Raw genomic sequence first — 16984 nt, 5'->3', positions numbered from 1 at the left:
ACGGTTGCTGGGGCTAGATCGTAAAATTGAGCTAACGAGAAGCGCGGCGAGCGGGCGTTCATAGCACGCTATAAAAATGGGGGCCAAGAGTGTGGCTAAACGCGACGGTTATCCACGAGGATGCAGGTTATTATGTGTTTAATTTTCGACCACACACGTGCTGGTTACTTTGAGCTTCCGAGAAGAGCGTGCGAACGGTTCGCGTGATGATTCGTGGAAAAAATAAATTTTAATTTACGCGGAGAACATTACGACGATGTTCATCCCCTTTTGTTCAAGCTATTTTTTGGTAACTTAAGAAATAAAAATGCGAATACAAAAGAACCTACAATTACAGTTGAACTCCGTCATATGGGGGTTAATTAAGATGAAAGAAGTAAGCGTAGCGAAAGAAATTTCAGGAAAAAGCGTTCACTTCCTGCGCTCACACATGTCACTACATAATGGCGTTGATTTCAATTACTTACGAGATCATAGCAGGTGGAAGATTTCGTAAAAACCTAACTGTATTGCATAACAGGACTTCATCTTGAAACGCATCCCGGAAATTGTCCCTTTTAATTCTTACCTGCAGGATGTTTCAGACGTAGTTTTGGCAAGTTACAAAAAAGGATCCCTTCCGGTATTGAGAGCTTCTGTTTTCACACGTTTCTGGTTTCGGTGGTTTGTAAAGAGACGCATCTGCAAGTATAACAATTTTGAACCCTTTATATAAAACTGAAATTTACAAAAAAATATAAATCTAAATTTAAAAATTATAAATATATAAATTGAATAAGAATCCCTGGAATGAACTTAGCTCGCCATCTAATGGAATGCGCTTCAAGCTCACAGAAACCATTGCACTTTTAGCAGTTTAACAGATGATCTATACCTACACTAGATAGAAGGAATCACTAACTTACTATCAAGCAGTATAGCAGATACCTACTTAACCGTTCTCGATCATGTTGTCTCGAACAGTTTCTAAAATCACCGTCCTGAATCGTAAAAGGCGCGACAAAAAGAGTGGCAAAAGTGAAGTTTTCAAATAATGTCGGTATTTCAGAACGTGAGACAAGAGATCTCATAAGATGCAGTTCTTTATTAGATGGCAATAGTAGTACTGCTTTCAAAACGCGCAATTACATGAAATTTTTTATTTTTATATGCCTTAAAAAGAACTTTAATTGCTGTAGAAAATAATTGAAAATGTTATTCAAAATCTACACTTATTATACGTATCGCTACACTACTAAACAATAACGTGACTCTTCTAATAACATCTGTCGCAAAGAGTTAAACTATTTGCCATGTGCGTCATTAACCCACCGGACGTTATTAACAGACAATTATTGTCTATAAGAACAGACGTTCGAGCATGCATCGCGACCGGATCTTGCCTTTTTCACGGACAAAACTTTTTCTACTGCGGTCGCATTCTGCCAGGTGTTGAGGCATCCATGGGAATTGTGCTGATAACTCATCACGCATTCTCACGGTGGTCCAACATACGACATCATATGTAAATGCGTAATTATTTCTCGTTGAACATAAATTAACAATCTGCTGGTTACACCTGTGCTCATCAAACTCATCCGCAATTTCATGACTTTATTAAACCATTGAAATTATTTTTCTATTATGGACTATGGGCTTCAATTTTTCTTTGAAAAGGTTCTAAATATTAACATTGAAAAATTCTGCCCATCTACCTTGATCCTACACGAAATTCAAACTCACCCTGTCATCATCTTTCCCCATTAACTCGCCAAAAGTTTCATCAGATCGAATTTCTTTCAGGCCAGAGAAGAGAGCCGAATTGAAAACGGGTCCCTCGCGGACCGTAATAATCGTTCCTTTGATCGATTCCCGGGGAATCGAGGCCGCCACGCGAAGTCACACGAAGGAATTCCAGCAAGTCGAACGTCGTGCTGATAAATACCGAAAAAATCCCAGGTGTAAGTGACACCGGGCCAAGAGGGACGCGTGCCGTTTTCCCACGTGTGCACCCCTCTCGCATGCGTCCCGCGTAATTCCACTTCATTCTCCTTTGCACGTTTCTCTACCCTCCTCCCCATTGGTCTCCTCCATCTTCTTTTCCTCCTCGGTACCACGGTCTCTCCCCACGGCTCTCGAGCACCCTGTAGATGCCTCGTTGAAGATTTCGGCCCCCGTGAGGATCGACGTCACGTCCCATGACGTGTGGATCTCGTGACGTCACGAGCATGTGCCTCGGAACCCCCGTGACGTAAAGAAGGGGAAGTCGCACGGGGTAATGATTTCTTCCTTTCTTTTTTTTTTTGTTTCCTTAGGTAAGTCGTCCTGGATGGTCCTGGGGGTCGTGGGATCCAGAAATTTGCAGATGCAACTTTAGACAGATGCAAAGGAGCACGTGTGTTTCTTGACGAGTGTGTGCACGGAGGAAACGTGTGGTATCGAAATATTTAGGGATTTGCGGACGACGGGAAGAATGGCTGAAAGAAGAGAACGAGTTTCTTGTTCCTGTTTCCTTTCATCCTTTCCGTGTCTTTTTCTGGATTTTTAGAGACTGGGTAATAACAGAGCTTTAAGGACGCAAGGGTGTGACAGAAATGTACTAAACGATTTAATAAAGGGTGGCTTTTGGAATTTAAGCATCATTTTCTTCGTCCCTTTGCACATTTCTTGAATTAGATAACGAACTAGAAAATTAGTCATGGATTTCGTCATTCTTCGTGTACTAGTTTCTCGAACAATTAAATTGCGGTCAACCACTTACACTAGTTATTGAGGTGTTACCTGGTTCAGCGTGCCCTAGCACTTTTCAAGACTAGGTTAATCTTCCACAGTGTTCAACATACAGCAGCTGTGAGAGCAGACTTGTTATTGTTAAATTTAGGATTATGCAAAATATGTTCGCATGTCCTGTAGTTTGCTTAAGTGGGACATGAATTTGCATCTGAAGACGAGAGGTCTTGTCCTTTGCCTAGTAATTAGAAGGCTCTCTTTACGATGAACCGTTCCCAAAGAAACTCGATAGATAAATTTAAAAAGATCTCTATTACCTGTATGTTATTGCAGGGGAATCGTTCGCCATGAGAAACAAATTCCAGGTGTTGCCATCGGTATACACGTGACATGTGCATGATTACAAACGCTATCGTTATGGGAATGTCATAAAATGAATTCCGTCGCACGACATTTTTGTTTCCACTACCTAAAATAATCATGCCTTTGAATAAAACGTTTCGACTTGATATAGGTGACCCAGAAAGCAGTTTGTTCGAATCGAAGCAGGTAGCAGGTGCACGGAAACGCCTTCGATTCGACGCGAAGGTAACACGAAATCACTCGGCGGTAGCATGAAACAAGGAATCTCAACGTTTCTGCCATATGTCGTGGCTAAGATAACGACACGGAGGTGTCTCGGTCTGCTGATCGACGCAAGAAAGCACGACATTGCAGCTGCATGCAAGAGAATCGATACAAGGACTTCAGTGGGTCGTAGAACGGGGCAGGTGACGTTGGTCGCGTGCCAAGCTCCCCTTCTTTAACCGGCAAGAAAAGCATTTTGCGCAAGCCATTGTCCTTCTTCCCTCCTTGCTCATGGCTTGTGGTCCCTTTAACATAGGCACCAAGAATGCCGCCACCCTTCGGCAAACGTCGTGAAGGGATTTCCCTTCGGCTCGGAATAAGAAGCACCGATCTAACCGTGTCGTGCATGTATCTCGTGTGCATCTTGAAATGATACCGAGGTCCCGCTAGGATCGACCTTTGCACGTGGAACGATTTTTAATTCAAGATTTTCAGAGTTGGTGGTAAAATTAATTAATAGAAGAATAATTCATACTGGGTCTATTCTCATTTCTAAATTGACAATAAGGTAGAAAAATAAATAAATAAAGAAGACATTTTAATAGCACCTGAAAATTCCATAATTCATTCCCTGGATGGCAGTATCTTTTAGGTGTATCGAAAATAATTCAAAAATTTATAGCTGCTAAAATATTTCTAGCCTGCTATCGATTTCCTAGCCACCATCTGCTTTCCGCAAATCGATAAATCGGTTTGCAGACAGACGTCTGGCGCGTGCCGTTATTTTTGGCCATCAAAATCGAAGACTGCTTTAAGAAAGGCCCCCTACGATTCGTACTGGACCATTGCATTGTTCAACACCCCAGATACGAACGGAGCACGAGCACATTTGCTCCAGCTGATGCAACGATCTTGCCATCAAGGTGTCCCTTCATTGTATCATCGGTGATTCGAGATCCAAGGCTAATGCATATCAAAAAGAATACCATCAGCACGAGGAAGAGTGGAAAATTTTCTTAGATACCATTTCAACGTAGTGAAATGAGGTCTTTTAAAAATATCTTTTATGATGACGTCAAACACTTCGACAAAATCCAAGGCGATAATAAACTGTCGTAATTAACATTCTAATTTATCGAACGAAGTCTACTAATTATATGATCTTTAATAAATAATTAGGAGTATAGCAGGATTAACAAATAAAATTTTTCAAAGTATCTTGCACGACATCGAACAAAGTAGAGCATACAAATAGACTAGTAAAAACAGCCAGCTAGCTCAAATCAATAACTTCCGTACCTTTTTTTCCCTGTTCGAGCCTTCTCACGTATAAACCAAAGAGTAGACAATAGCTAGCTAGTTGCGAAACAAGCAGCCGATTTCTTCCTGCTTAATAGCCGGTTTACTCGCTCGAAGTAACTCGTTCGAAGTGACAAATTTCACGGGAGGTAGAGCGTACCCCAACGGGACCTCGAGGGAAAATTTGCATAGAGCTGCGACGGTGACGTGTTTTTCGAGAAACGGGCTACGTCGATCGTCGTTCGAAGGAACCCACCATTGTTAAATCGTCACGTTGCGTCAATGAGAACGGCAGATGCTCGTACGAGCAACCATTCGATCGTGGTCGTCATTGGTTTTAATTGCTATTCTGCCTGTTCCCTTTTCAAACGTACCGAATGACCAGGAAATACGAGGTAAAACCCTTTCTTACCTAGAACCTTCTCTGCGAACTTTCCTTGTTCGAACTGGAATTTTGCAGGATCCGGAAGGATTAGAATTCAAGGACATATTTGAAACGTGATGCAAGTGGGTAATAATAAATTTCAGCTCTGTCCCGTCATAAAAATGACTAAGAAAACCTGTTCTCCTAGAAATAACCGAACGACCCGAAAGTGGGTCCGAAATTTAATAATTAATAACGCAAACTCTCTATCCAGAGAATCGAACACTTCTGGCCGAAAGAGCTGGCCGCATACCTAATAAACAAACACATGCAACCACCGAAGGGACCGTTCCGCATAAATTAAAAGCAAAGAGTCAGCAGTAGTTCCTTTCGAAACTTCATTACGACACCTCGAGGTTGGTGCTCCGTTGGGCAAACAGGGCCAATGCTGAGCTGCCAATTTTCAGTAACAAAAGGGCACACGGGCCCAGGAGGACTGGGACCGATGCCGATATCGGGAGCGAACTACGAGCCGAATACGTCCGAAGAGGTGGACGAAGATGGCCGAGGAGGATGGTGGGAACGCGTGGCGCGGAGTGTTCTCACCAGCTCGCACTCTCTCGAGGCGCCTGGCTGCGAGGAGAGCGCCTCCGTCGAGCAAGGTTGCTCGCTGCCGCTTTGACATCGTGCTTCTGCATCGGCCAGGTCGATGCAGCAACCTGCCGTTCCCTGCTACCTCGCTGAAATCGCGACAGACGGGGTCCAAGTGTGACCCTTGCCACTTTCGACCATCCTTTGTCCCGCTTGCGCGATGGGTCCTCTTCCCTTTGTTTCCTCTCGAGTGTTTCTTAATAATTTCAGTAATCGTTTTGTTAAGAAGGTATAAAAATAGGTATCCAACTACCGGATTGTTCAGACGAGGGTTAAAGAGGAGCTATTAAAAATAGCGAGGACTTAACCCCGTTTCCGGTTATGCTTTCCTCCACAGGAAGAGGTGATTTAAGTACCACGTGAGCGTAAACCCTTTGCTACGAGCAAATCCAAATATTTCTTGGAGCAAAGGTAATTAAGATGACAATACAAAAACAATCCAGTCTCGAGATTACGGTTCCTGAAACAAACGATTGGTCCCACGAAAGAGGGGTCCATTTCGAAGCACCGAAGACTAAACAGATCGTGTTTCCTAAAGATGGACCGCCAAATGATTTTAACGGACTCGTGAACACAGATTTTTATACCGTTCGTCTCGGTATTTGACCCGGTGGAGCCCGGTTGCTACCGGATGTGTTGAAAATATTGAGTTACTGTATCCATAACAATCAGAGAATTCAATTCTAAATTTTATTTTTGATTTCTCTACTGTCTTCGACGACTAATGTAAAAGGAGTACCCTTAACCATCAGCAAAATAATCGTAAAACAATAAAATGGAGTAATTGAAGATTCAGGTAACGAGCTGCGCAGTCAGGCAGTGTCGTATAAAAGATTCTCACGAAGACCCCCTCGCCTCCCACGACCCGAAGGGAAACAGTTAGCTAGAGGAGACGAAATTTCAACCTTTCTATGCAAATACGTACCTGCACGGGCCGAAGCCGTGCTGGCACCGTTTTCTTTTTCCCTCGCCAATAAAACGTAGGTTCCCTATCGCGGGGTCCCTCGTGTGTCAGCCACGCGCACCTCCGTAGCGGTCAGGGCCCCATAATAGATGCACGAGGCACGGCTCGTTTTCTTTTCTTCCCACTTGCCTCTTTTCCTTCTCGCTTTCGCCACCGTTCCACGGATCCTTTTTTCCATCGTGTGCGGCACTATGGGCCCGAAATATCCACCGACGACGACGACCACGGCGACGACGACGGCCGCGTAAAGGGTGAAGCGAAACGCGAATCGCAGAAACGTGGGAACCGTCGCCAGGTGATCCTTTTGCGCGACCCAGAAGAGGCAGGCAAAGAGGACCCGACACGAACTTCTGCGAGCCGACCAAGCCAACCGAGGCTGAGCATTCTCGCCGGAAAAGGAAGGGGACGCGTAAGAATGGGGTGGCTACTTGGTGCACCTTGTTGGAAAGGGGTACGTAGACGCAACTGCGTAGCAAGAGGTGGACCTCGATAGGGTTGAATCGGCCTTCTTCTTCGCTTACCGGGTTGGGAACTGGATGTTTGCAGCTTTGCTTAAAATCGATGAGTTATTGTTCGTCTAATGGGGATTTTAACAGATGGCTGATTGATGGACGGAAGCTTTGCAACGAGACTCTTATTTTACCGTGTTTTCTTATACAGAATGTTTGAAACAATCGATCTACGTAAAAAGAAGTTTGAAATATCTCTCAGACTATTCTGTTTTCAATATTTTACCCTAATATGTACTAGCGAATGGCACGTGTATCTGTTCCAATGGCTTCAATGATGCCGAAGGTAGTAATATAGAGCATTACCTGGATGCATTCGCCATTGTAATCGTTTTCCTTACGTGTGTCCAGCACACGACCCGATTCCCAGCGGAATGGCACACTGACCCAATTTAACTGAATAGGGTACCTCCAATTTACGATCGGGATTTTTAGAAGCTTTGTTCGACGAATCTTCGAGTTATATACCTTTGAATAGATCAGACTACCTAAGGTATAAACTTTCTGTCACGTTCAGCGTTTGCTTTCAATTTCTCTGTGGCCCTAAACAGTACCCCGAAATTGCATTTTTATTGCATTCGTTCTTATACCCTGGAAAATACAAGCTGAGCAAAGAATCTAAAGCAGTACTTGTTATTTATAATATGTATGGAATTTTGAGCAAGAAGTGGTAGAGGAAGAGCTACTTTTTTTAATGAGGAAATTCATGGGAATTTTACCCCACTGGTAGAAACAAATACCCGGTTATAAATGGTACCGTCTGCTACGCGAATGGGACATTTTTTTTATCAAACTCCCACGAAAACGAGTTACATTTTCCTGTATTCCACAATCTAGGCGCCTCCCTGCTACGACAATCCAGATGTCGGCTAAAAACGACCCCACGCACGCATTTTTTACGACTGACTCTGGGGTGCCTCATAGAGGCGTCCCTAACACGCTTCCTTTGTAATAAAATGAATTTTTATACTAGTTTGTATTTTTCTTATAACTCTTCCAATTCTCAAAGCTTTCACGCCTTCGCATTAACCATATTAGAACGATATTTATCATCGGATAACCATAGGTTTCGAAAGCATTAACCGTGTGAGAGCAAATTAATTTGAGAAGAGTCGATTAGGAGGTTCCCTCGTGAAACTAGGAAGCCTGCATCGACCAGCGGAAGCGAAGATTTCAAGATTCAGGGTATACCGTTTCCTTCCTGCCTAAAGGATCCCATGGTGAGCTGCAGGTGGATCCCAAGATCGATTCCCGCGACAGAGGGTGGGCGTTCCAAATTTAGACTCGCTTTCTTGATCTTGCTCAAGAGGTTCGTGGTCAAGCGGTATTCGCTAGAGGCTCCCTCGGTTTTCTCAGGGTTAATGAGCAGGTCGCGACATCTGACCGAACGCCTTCCGTCGTGACAGCTAGTTGGAATATTTATGGGAATTTCTGGATCATGGGAATAACACGAAACCTTTGGATTACTTAATGCAGAACCTTTCGATCTTCTTTTTCTCCAGAAACGAAGAGGAATTTTTCCATTTGCGAGATCAGAATGATTTTTAAGAGCTTGTAATAAATCGTAACTACGCACAGGTATAGAGAACGTTAACGGTGAACGATGATCTTTGGTGCACCAAGAGGGGCGATAAGTTAAAAACAAAATTCAAGGCCGCGGCCTGTTTTATTGTGGAAGTCCAGTCTCTACCCTACGTAGGAACTTCCGAGTCCAGAGTTTTACAGATGCAGAAACGAGAAGGGGCCTCGAGGCTGTTGCTTCGGTCCCTCTTGTAACTCAGGGGGTCCTCCATGGCTACGCAATAATATACCAGTCCCAGGGACAAAGCTGCAGTTTAGCTAGCGCATTATGCATTTACTGATGCTAGGTACCCGAAATAAAACCATAAACTACCTACTTTTACGGGGACCTATCCTTTTTCAGGGATGTAACGGACTCAACAAATTAAATGGCGACTGAAATGTGCAGTATAAATATTTTTACACTATTTTTAACGAAACTCGAATAAAAATCAAATGTAAGTAACATCTACCAGAGAAATAAATTGAAAAATTCCACGTGTCCCGACCGGAAACAACACACTCGACTTTCATCGAGCCTAATCCCATTACAATAAAAAAGCTGGATAACGATCGAATCAAACAAAGCTTGCCCTATGAAATTTGCAAACCTCAGAAGTTCAATGTTTTCCCCTTTGAACCGTTTTATCGAATGAATCTGAAGAGGTATCCGAGAGCGAGTCGATCGTAAAACGAGCGAGAAACAAGGGGTGAGTTACCCTTGCTCAAAGAAACGTCTGCCCTTATTCGTTCGATCGTCTGGTCGAGGTTGGATCTTGATTTTTCGATCCGAAACTACACGTAAGAGCACACGGATTGTCGGTATACGTGCATCTGCCTTGCATGCACGAACATAATGCAAGCAAAGAGCAATGTTAACGCGGAAGTTTTCAGGCACAGCTGTTTCCAGAGACGATTTATCGCGCAACTATCGCTAGTCACATTGTGACGCAATGACGCGATGTGAAATTATTTCAGCTGTGAGCTAGATTGCGATAAACTACTTAAAAAGTCATTAAGAATCTTCTTGAAGTCTCGGACGTAATTTGGTACAGAAGGGGTTGATTTGTTTATTCTAATTTCAAATCGTCTCTATTTCAAACACGATCAACCAGGAATCGTCGTTAACGAATGGGACAATTAATTTCCATTAATATAACGAAGATTGTTATCGTATTTGCCCGGAAATCATGGAGGACTGGCTGGCTAGAGACGGTGAAATAAATCAACGGGTCAATAGGGACGTTTACGTAGTATAAAGTCGGAAACACTGGCAACGGGCCTGCCACGTTACAGGCCTCTAAAAGTAAAAGTTGTCCGGTGCAATAATCGCGGGTCGTAAAGGTTTATCTGTTTATTGCGGCCGCCATTGCCTCTTCAAATGGGCTGTAACTGATTTTGTCAGCAAAACAAATGTCTAGCATTTATTGTCTCGCGTATATTTGCCGTTTCGTGAACGCGTTACGATCACCGTAAAATGTCTTTATTTTTTATAGTTTTATACGTTTATTGACGAGGTGTTACTTCTTAGAAGCGTGCCGCTCATCTGATTCGCTTCTGACATTGTAGCCTTTGGATTGAAAAATTTCTAAGATCCTAAATTAAAATTTGAATTTTGTAGAAAAATTCTAATGAAAATTTCCAAGAGGATAAATCATAGTTTTAACGATCGTGCGCGATTCGGTTTCGCGTTTTCCCATGGGGTTGCCTGCTTTCGGCGCGTTTCTTCTCATCGGCGTTGCGTAAAAGAAAGAGTTCATTGATGAAACGACCGAGCAGAACATTGCGGTGCCGAGTAAACACTATTTAACGTTTCAGAAGAATTCCCACACAAGCCCTCACGTCCCTCTCGTATGCATCGCTGGCATCGTATCGCGTTGCGCGCGCCAGCCACACTTATGACGTACGTACACACGTCCGGCACACGGTGTGTTTGCCCTTCTCTGTCCAACGATTCCTCCATCTATCGTATGCGTTAGGTGTGTTGGGGTCGTGCGTGGCTCCCTGCGATCGTGTAATCAGCCTGCTTCTCGCAAACCCTCTTTAGAATATTCAATCTATCGTCTTTTGCTTGGAATATCAGAACAGATTTTTTGTTCAAATTACCTTATATGAAATATGAAGAAAATTAAAATGAAATTCTTAGATTTTATCAATTAATGCTGATTTTTTTTTTGAAATTATTTAACCTTCGATGCTATATGAAATTTTATAATGCTCCAACGTGGAGAAAGAAAATGGAAAGAAAAACATCGTGCGAAGCGACGAAAGGAGTGGCAGAGGAGAGATTCAAATTTCGGAGCAGACTATATCGCTATGTCCTGGGGGACGGCGTGAATTCCCACACATCAACAGGTCTCAGGAGGACCGGGCACCTCCCCTCTCCAAAGGTATCCGGCAACCCCACTCCAGGACACGCTTCACCCCACTCCAGAGTTGGTGAGTGCATCGGCATGCGGTCTTCGAAATCGAAAACGTCAAACAGTTACCCTCCACACCCCAAGCGGGACGTCGCCGGTAGCGGCGATCATCCCCTTTACGGATGCCAGCGAAATTTCCCTCTTCGATTTCATCGGTGTACGTGAAAAAATCGCGAGGAACCGTGTGAATTTATGGAACATCAGTTCACGTGCTCGTGATACTTTCAGAAACATTGAAAGTGTTTATTGTGCTTGGGAATTTTAATAACGGTGTTGTATCAGTGCATAAATGGTGGATTATTATAATTACAAGATGTCAGGCAGTGAGGAGGAACCTGAGTCGCATTCGCAGCCAGGGATGACCAAGGCGGAATTGCGGAGGGTAAAATTCATTTGAAATTTTTTGAAAAATTTTCAAAATTAAAAAATCTGAGAAAATGTATTTGCCTGTTATTGGGAATTTTCTGATACTTCTATCGTTTAGTGATAGTCATTTTTGAGAAGAATGCAGGGTGGTAAAGTAAGCACGTGGTGATTTGACAAAATTGGATAAATTAAATTTATACGAGCACGTGTTACTATGCCTACTAATTATCATTAGATTTCTATTTTTAGATCTATACAGGGCGTTTCAGTAAGGATGATACAAAAAATAAGCCAAAAATGCAAAATAAAATGTTTTTGAAAATCTATCCAACATGTAGTTTCTGACTATAAATTTTCCAAAATTTAATTCTACATTTTTGATATACTTTTTCATTAGGAATTATCTATTGGTTGCACATTATTGCTGGGACCTCCTGTATAATGAATTGATACTTTTCCAATAAAGAAATTTTAAAATACTTATCAAGTAACATGTTAATTACTCAACCAGAAGTACTCATACCAAATACTGGAAATCATAGATAACAGAAATCACGAAATTCTCGCATAATCATCGAAAGCTTCTTGAAATTCAATGAAACCCTCAATTGCAGAGCAACAAGCCGATCATGGAGAAACGGAGGCGTGCTCGGATAAATCAGTGTCTGGACGAGCTGAAGAGCTTGATACTCGAGGCGATGAAAAAAGACGTGAGTACAGAAACCCTCGTCCCCGTTTATCCAACCTGTTATCAGGACACGCGATAACGTTCGATCTTCGACGATCGATTAGCCAGTTAGATTGTGACGGACGGATTGCCAACGGGATTTTAATCTCTCAATCGCGTGACACGGTGTAACGAGGAATTCTTAACGAGGAACGTCGCATCAGCAAAGCTCCGAGAGGACGATAAGCAGAAGCGTGCGCCTATACGCGTGATTTCAGGCCGGTACTCGTGGAATCCACGTTGTCGCCGGCGCCCGAAACGTGCCACGGTAAAACGTGACCTGTGCACGATTTATCTAGCGACGTGATCCGAGTTTACGAGAGATAACGCGAAAATATGCGCAAGCTCTCTCATCAAGAGCCTCGAAGAACGAACGGCGAATGTTTTTCCTTGCTGCAATCAAGGATTTCTCGTTCACCAAATTTTTAATTTGAAATATTATAATGATATATATATTCTTCGGTCAATTTCTTTCATTCTTCTCGACCACGAAGTGGCAATTGAACGAAATTATAATTCGTCAGATGATCCACACGGAGCAACCATGACAGATCGTTTCGGTGCCGAGTGTATAAAGGTCAAGAGTCGATCTTTTAATTAAAGTGATAGGAGTAGCCTCGCTTAGCGGATGTTGGATAGAAGCGTTTGATCAGGCCGTCTCCTTTTTCTCATCGCCGCCTTCCTCTTCTGCGACACGATTTGTTTTTCGACCGTAAAATCAGGACCTAGTAGCACGAGGTGGACGGGTTTTGTTTTAGCGTTTTAGATGCCTTGCCGTGGGAACGGATGGTGGTAGCCCTCTGCCAACACGTAATCTCCGCTGTAGACTCTACAATGGCACTTCAGTTCGTCCAACCGAGTGCCAAGCCAGTGTTGGGCACATTCCACTTGATCCCTCTTTCAAATGAATCGCATTTCGTTGCACGACCTTTTGCTACGGCTAACAATTAAGTTAGGAAATTTTTACACTGGACCAAAGATTCAAACACGATCCAGACTGGAGCTATTTAGTGTAATATATTATGCAACGAATGGATAATATTCGATCAAATCATTAAATTACAAAATTAGAGGACGGACCTCTGTCTACGACACACAGTCTACACCAGCACGTTCTAAAAATAGAATATTTCACACTGTTTGTCACTTCCAGTGTATCCCGAATATGATGACTAATACATAGTTCTGAAATAATAGATGACAGCACTTTTATACAGGGTGTCCCAGTATTGATGACACAACCTTGTACACGTTCTTGGAATCACGAAGAAAGAACCGATTCAAATTCCAAGCTAAAATTGAATCTATCAAATTTTCCTACGTTCCAAAAGTAGAATCCCAAATTGGATTTCAATGTATTCTACAGGATTATTCAAAAAGGAAGTTTCACCTGCGTTCGCGAGATTTTCCCCGAGTAATCGAGGACAGAGTACTCGATCGCGTAATACGATCCAACGAGATTGATTTCTCAGGCAAGAGTGGTGTAGTAAGAGAAGCGGAGGCGCTCTCACCGTTCTCTCCTCGTCCAGATGACTTCCGCTACCTGCTCGCTCCAGTGTCCGTCCCGTTCGCCCGTACGAAACGCCCCCCGCGTTCGTGGGAACCTCGAAATAATAATTACGAAGAAAAAAAAAAAAAAAAGAATCTCATCTCGGGTTGCAGTCTCCCTTTGTTGACCGTATCATCTTTAAGGATCCAGCTTCGCGAGGACGGCGCCCAAAAAAGGAAGAGGACCTCTTTGCCTTCTTCAGTTGCTCCTTCAGCAGGTGTCCCGTTCCTCCGCGGGTGTCGAATTCGCCCGCGGGAAAATCGATTTTCGGACCCGTGTTTACCCATCGATACGGATACTTTTCCGAATAACAATCATAATTTTCGGTTTCTTGTTTCGAACAACAATCGTTATGGTTTCTTCCTGTTTACGCGGTCGAACCACCCTCCACTCGAAATCTTATTCAAAGAGTTTCAATGGGCTGTGTAAGCGATCTCTTCTTCGACTCCCACGCTTATTTCGAAGGTGACCGCTGATTTACCATAAAAATGTGAGCACTAGCCTGATCCAGGGACGAGAAGCGTAGCGTAGAAATGGCACAATAGGATTTCGAGGCTCTAGAACTGCATTGGTATTGAGCGATTGATCCCTAAAAGGCTAGTGGGAAGTGTAAGGAATATTGAAAGGGCTGATCTTGTAGCGGGCTATGGAAAAAGCGCCGGGAAAGTTGGGAGATCTATCGTGTTCCCACGAAGAAGAGATTGGTTCTTTTTTTTTTGGATACTTTTCTTTCAAGATCGGACGCACGTCCCACGGTTCATTTACAAACGCGATTCTGGTTAGGATAATTATTATTCCAAAGGTTCTTCTTGTTGTTACCAGAGAAATAATTTGCATGCAACTGACGGGTGGTTCATAGAAATTACTGATGTAAATTAGAAAAAAAAATTCATGTAGAACGCAATACGTTGCTTTAGGCTGACTATAAAATTGCTCGCACTAGCTACCGAAGTCACTGCTCTGTTATTAAGGTAACAGAACGTATCAAGCCAATTACGTGGGCGTTACCGAGGCATCATAGCTTTCTTAAACCCGCGAACAGTATTCATACCTCATCCCGCAGTGTATCCTCAGGGTACGATTTGATTACTGGGCTTTGAACAAGGTGAAAACGACCTTACCATTCCTAAAAAAGCATTTCTGTTTTACCACTGATGGATGAAGTAGAGAACCTCTTACTGAGCGAGGGTATTACTGCTTCCTACACTATCGACCGAGATCTAGGGAATTAATGTACCCTAGGATATACCATCGGAACATACGAAAATGAATGATGAAAATTTTAAGAAAAATTAAGAAAAATTTGATGAAATTAAGAATGAAAAATAATTTTGCAATTATCAATGGGTCCTTTTTTCTGTTACAGCCAACTAGGCATTCGAAACTCGAGAAGGCCGATATCCTCGAGATGACGGTGAAGCATTTACAAGCGGTACAGCGTCAGCAATTGAGCACGGCGGTCGCTACCGACCCGGCGGTGCTAACTAAATTCCGTTCCGGATTTTCTGAATGTGCTACCGAAGTATCGCGGTACGTCAGCCACCTCGAGAACGTCGACCCTGTTGTAAAGCAACGACTGGTATCACATTTGAACAATTGCGTTAGCAATCTCCAGCAAATGGCGCCATTCTACAGCCACTACGTGCCCTACATGCCGGAACGCCTCTATCCGGAGGTGAAGGTCGGTTTCCAGAGCGATTTCCAGAATGGCGACGAGAATAATAATGGAAGTGCCAGGATACAGATACCGAACGGGGTTCAACTGATACCCAGCAGACTTCCTACAGGAGAGTTGGCCCTTTTGGTACCCCAGTCGGCCAACATCTCGGCAAACTTTCCTTTCTTCCCCCCGGCTCCAGAATCTACCTCGAAAATTGGACAATCCTCAGCTTTCACCTCTGTCCATAGATCACAGAGTCCACTATTGAGTCCATCAACTTCCACGTCCAGTTATGGCGAAGAGAATCATCAGTCTGAACACTATGCACAGGCTGCATCGCCTAATCAACAACGTCGCTTCAAGATTCCTGATCAGAGTTCGGTCTCCTCGAAGAGCTTCTCTTCGTCACCGGAGACCCAGAAGCCACAAATCAGCTCTACTAGTGACAGAAAATCCCCAGTAACCATTTTCATGGAACCTAAGTCTGAAACGAACTATGCGTCCAAGAAAGAAGCCGATTCCTCTGAAACGCTGAACAGCAATGGAATGGCGGTATCCAACTTGAGACAACCATTATCAGTAATTACTGATAAAACCTATAATCGTTCCAGTTCGATGACAACCAAGAAAGAGTCTCTGAAGAGGCATCATTCGGATGGACTCTTAGTAATCTCTGATAAGAGACCTAGGTATCAAGATACAAATAGTTCATCGATTAATCTAACTTCTTCTAATGGCATTTCGAAATCTGGAGAAGATCAAGCGATCTCCGTGGAGGATTTGTCGGGAAGAGCGACTTGTTCGACTAATAGAAATTCTAATTCTAATCCTATGAAATTTGCCGCAGTGGCTGGTCCTTCGGGCGCTAACGGCGATATGTGGAGGCCATGGTGATTCGTAAGAACCATGTTCCCTCTTGATTGCTTTATTTAAAAATTAGTTAAGATTATTTAACAGAAATTAGTATGATGAAAATACTAATAAACGAAACCATTCATTAAAATAGTGCCTTATAAATCGTTCACTATTCTTAAATGATTGTAACTTGTTTTATCTTAAGTATGATGCATGTGTTACGATAAGCATTGTTATATTTATTATTAATATAAGATTTTTTGTAAGTAATGATAGAATCCAGGTTTAATGTCGACGACGAACTTGAGAACAGTAACAGCCAACTCAGTATCCTCGCATCTGAAGACTTCCAAGCTTTAACATAGTACAATAAGCTACCCCTTGTGAATAATCTTGTAAATAATCGTCGATTTTATTTAATGTAATTTGTACGATTAAAATAGGAATTTGAACGCGTGATTTTATTATTAAGTTATAAGTTGATATTGCCAGTTTACGTTCAAGGAGCCGAAATAAATGTGAAACGGACATTGTGATCAGCCTTCGTTGTACCTGTTTTTATCTTTTCTTCTTTTTTTTTTTTCTTTGTCGAAACTAATAAAGCCTGTCGTAAGGAAACGAATCTCGTATAAAGTTCGTTGAAAGAGGAGGAAATAAAAAGGAAAATGATCTCTTGGTTGTGGTCTCTGTCGATATGTCCCGTGGTCGCGTGAAAGGCCGGGCAATTTCCCTTGCTGAAAAAAGCCGTCGGGGCCGCTTTATCCTTTTAAGAAGCGTTAAACGC

At 42.9% G+C, this 16984-nt stretch overlaps 1 protein-coding gene and 1 long non-coding RNA gene across 4 annotated transcripts in view; one reads left to right on the top strand and one right to left on the bottom strand.

Moving 5' to 3' along the window:
• The window catches only part of LOC117603297 (uncharacterized), a 74909-nt gene that overhangs the window by 47155 nt on the left and 10770 nt on the right, over positions 1-16984 (bottom strand). For all 3 annotated transcript variants that reach the window (XR_004581189.2, XR_004581190.2, XR_004581188.2), the window contains exon 2: positions 569-681. This is a non-coding gene — a long non-coding RNA (uncharacterized LOC117603297). The remainder of the gene's footprint in view (positions 1-568; positions 682-16984) is intronic.
• Positions 11119-16799, top strand: dpn (bHLH protein deadpan). The gene is made up of 3 exons (XM_034322289.2): positions 11119-11425; positions 12024-12119; positions 15052-16799. Exons 1-3 carry the CDS (start codon positions 11333-11335, stop codon positions 16237-16239), a joined length of 1377 nt encoding a protein of 458 aa, XP_034178180.1. The 5' UTR covers positions 11119-11332; the 3' UTR covers positions 16240-16799.

The sequence above is a fragment of the Osmia lignaria genome, chromosome 4 (genome assembly GCF_051020975.1).
Source record: "Osmia lignaria lignaria isolate PbOS001 chromosome 4, iyOsmLign1, whole genome shotgun sequence".
NCBI lineage: Eukaryota > Metazoa > Arthropoda > Insecta > Hymenoptera > Megachilidae > Osmia > Osmia lignaria.
This window is presented reverse-complemented; position numbering and strand designations above follow the sequence as displayed.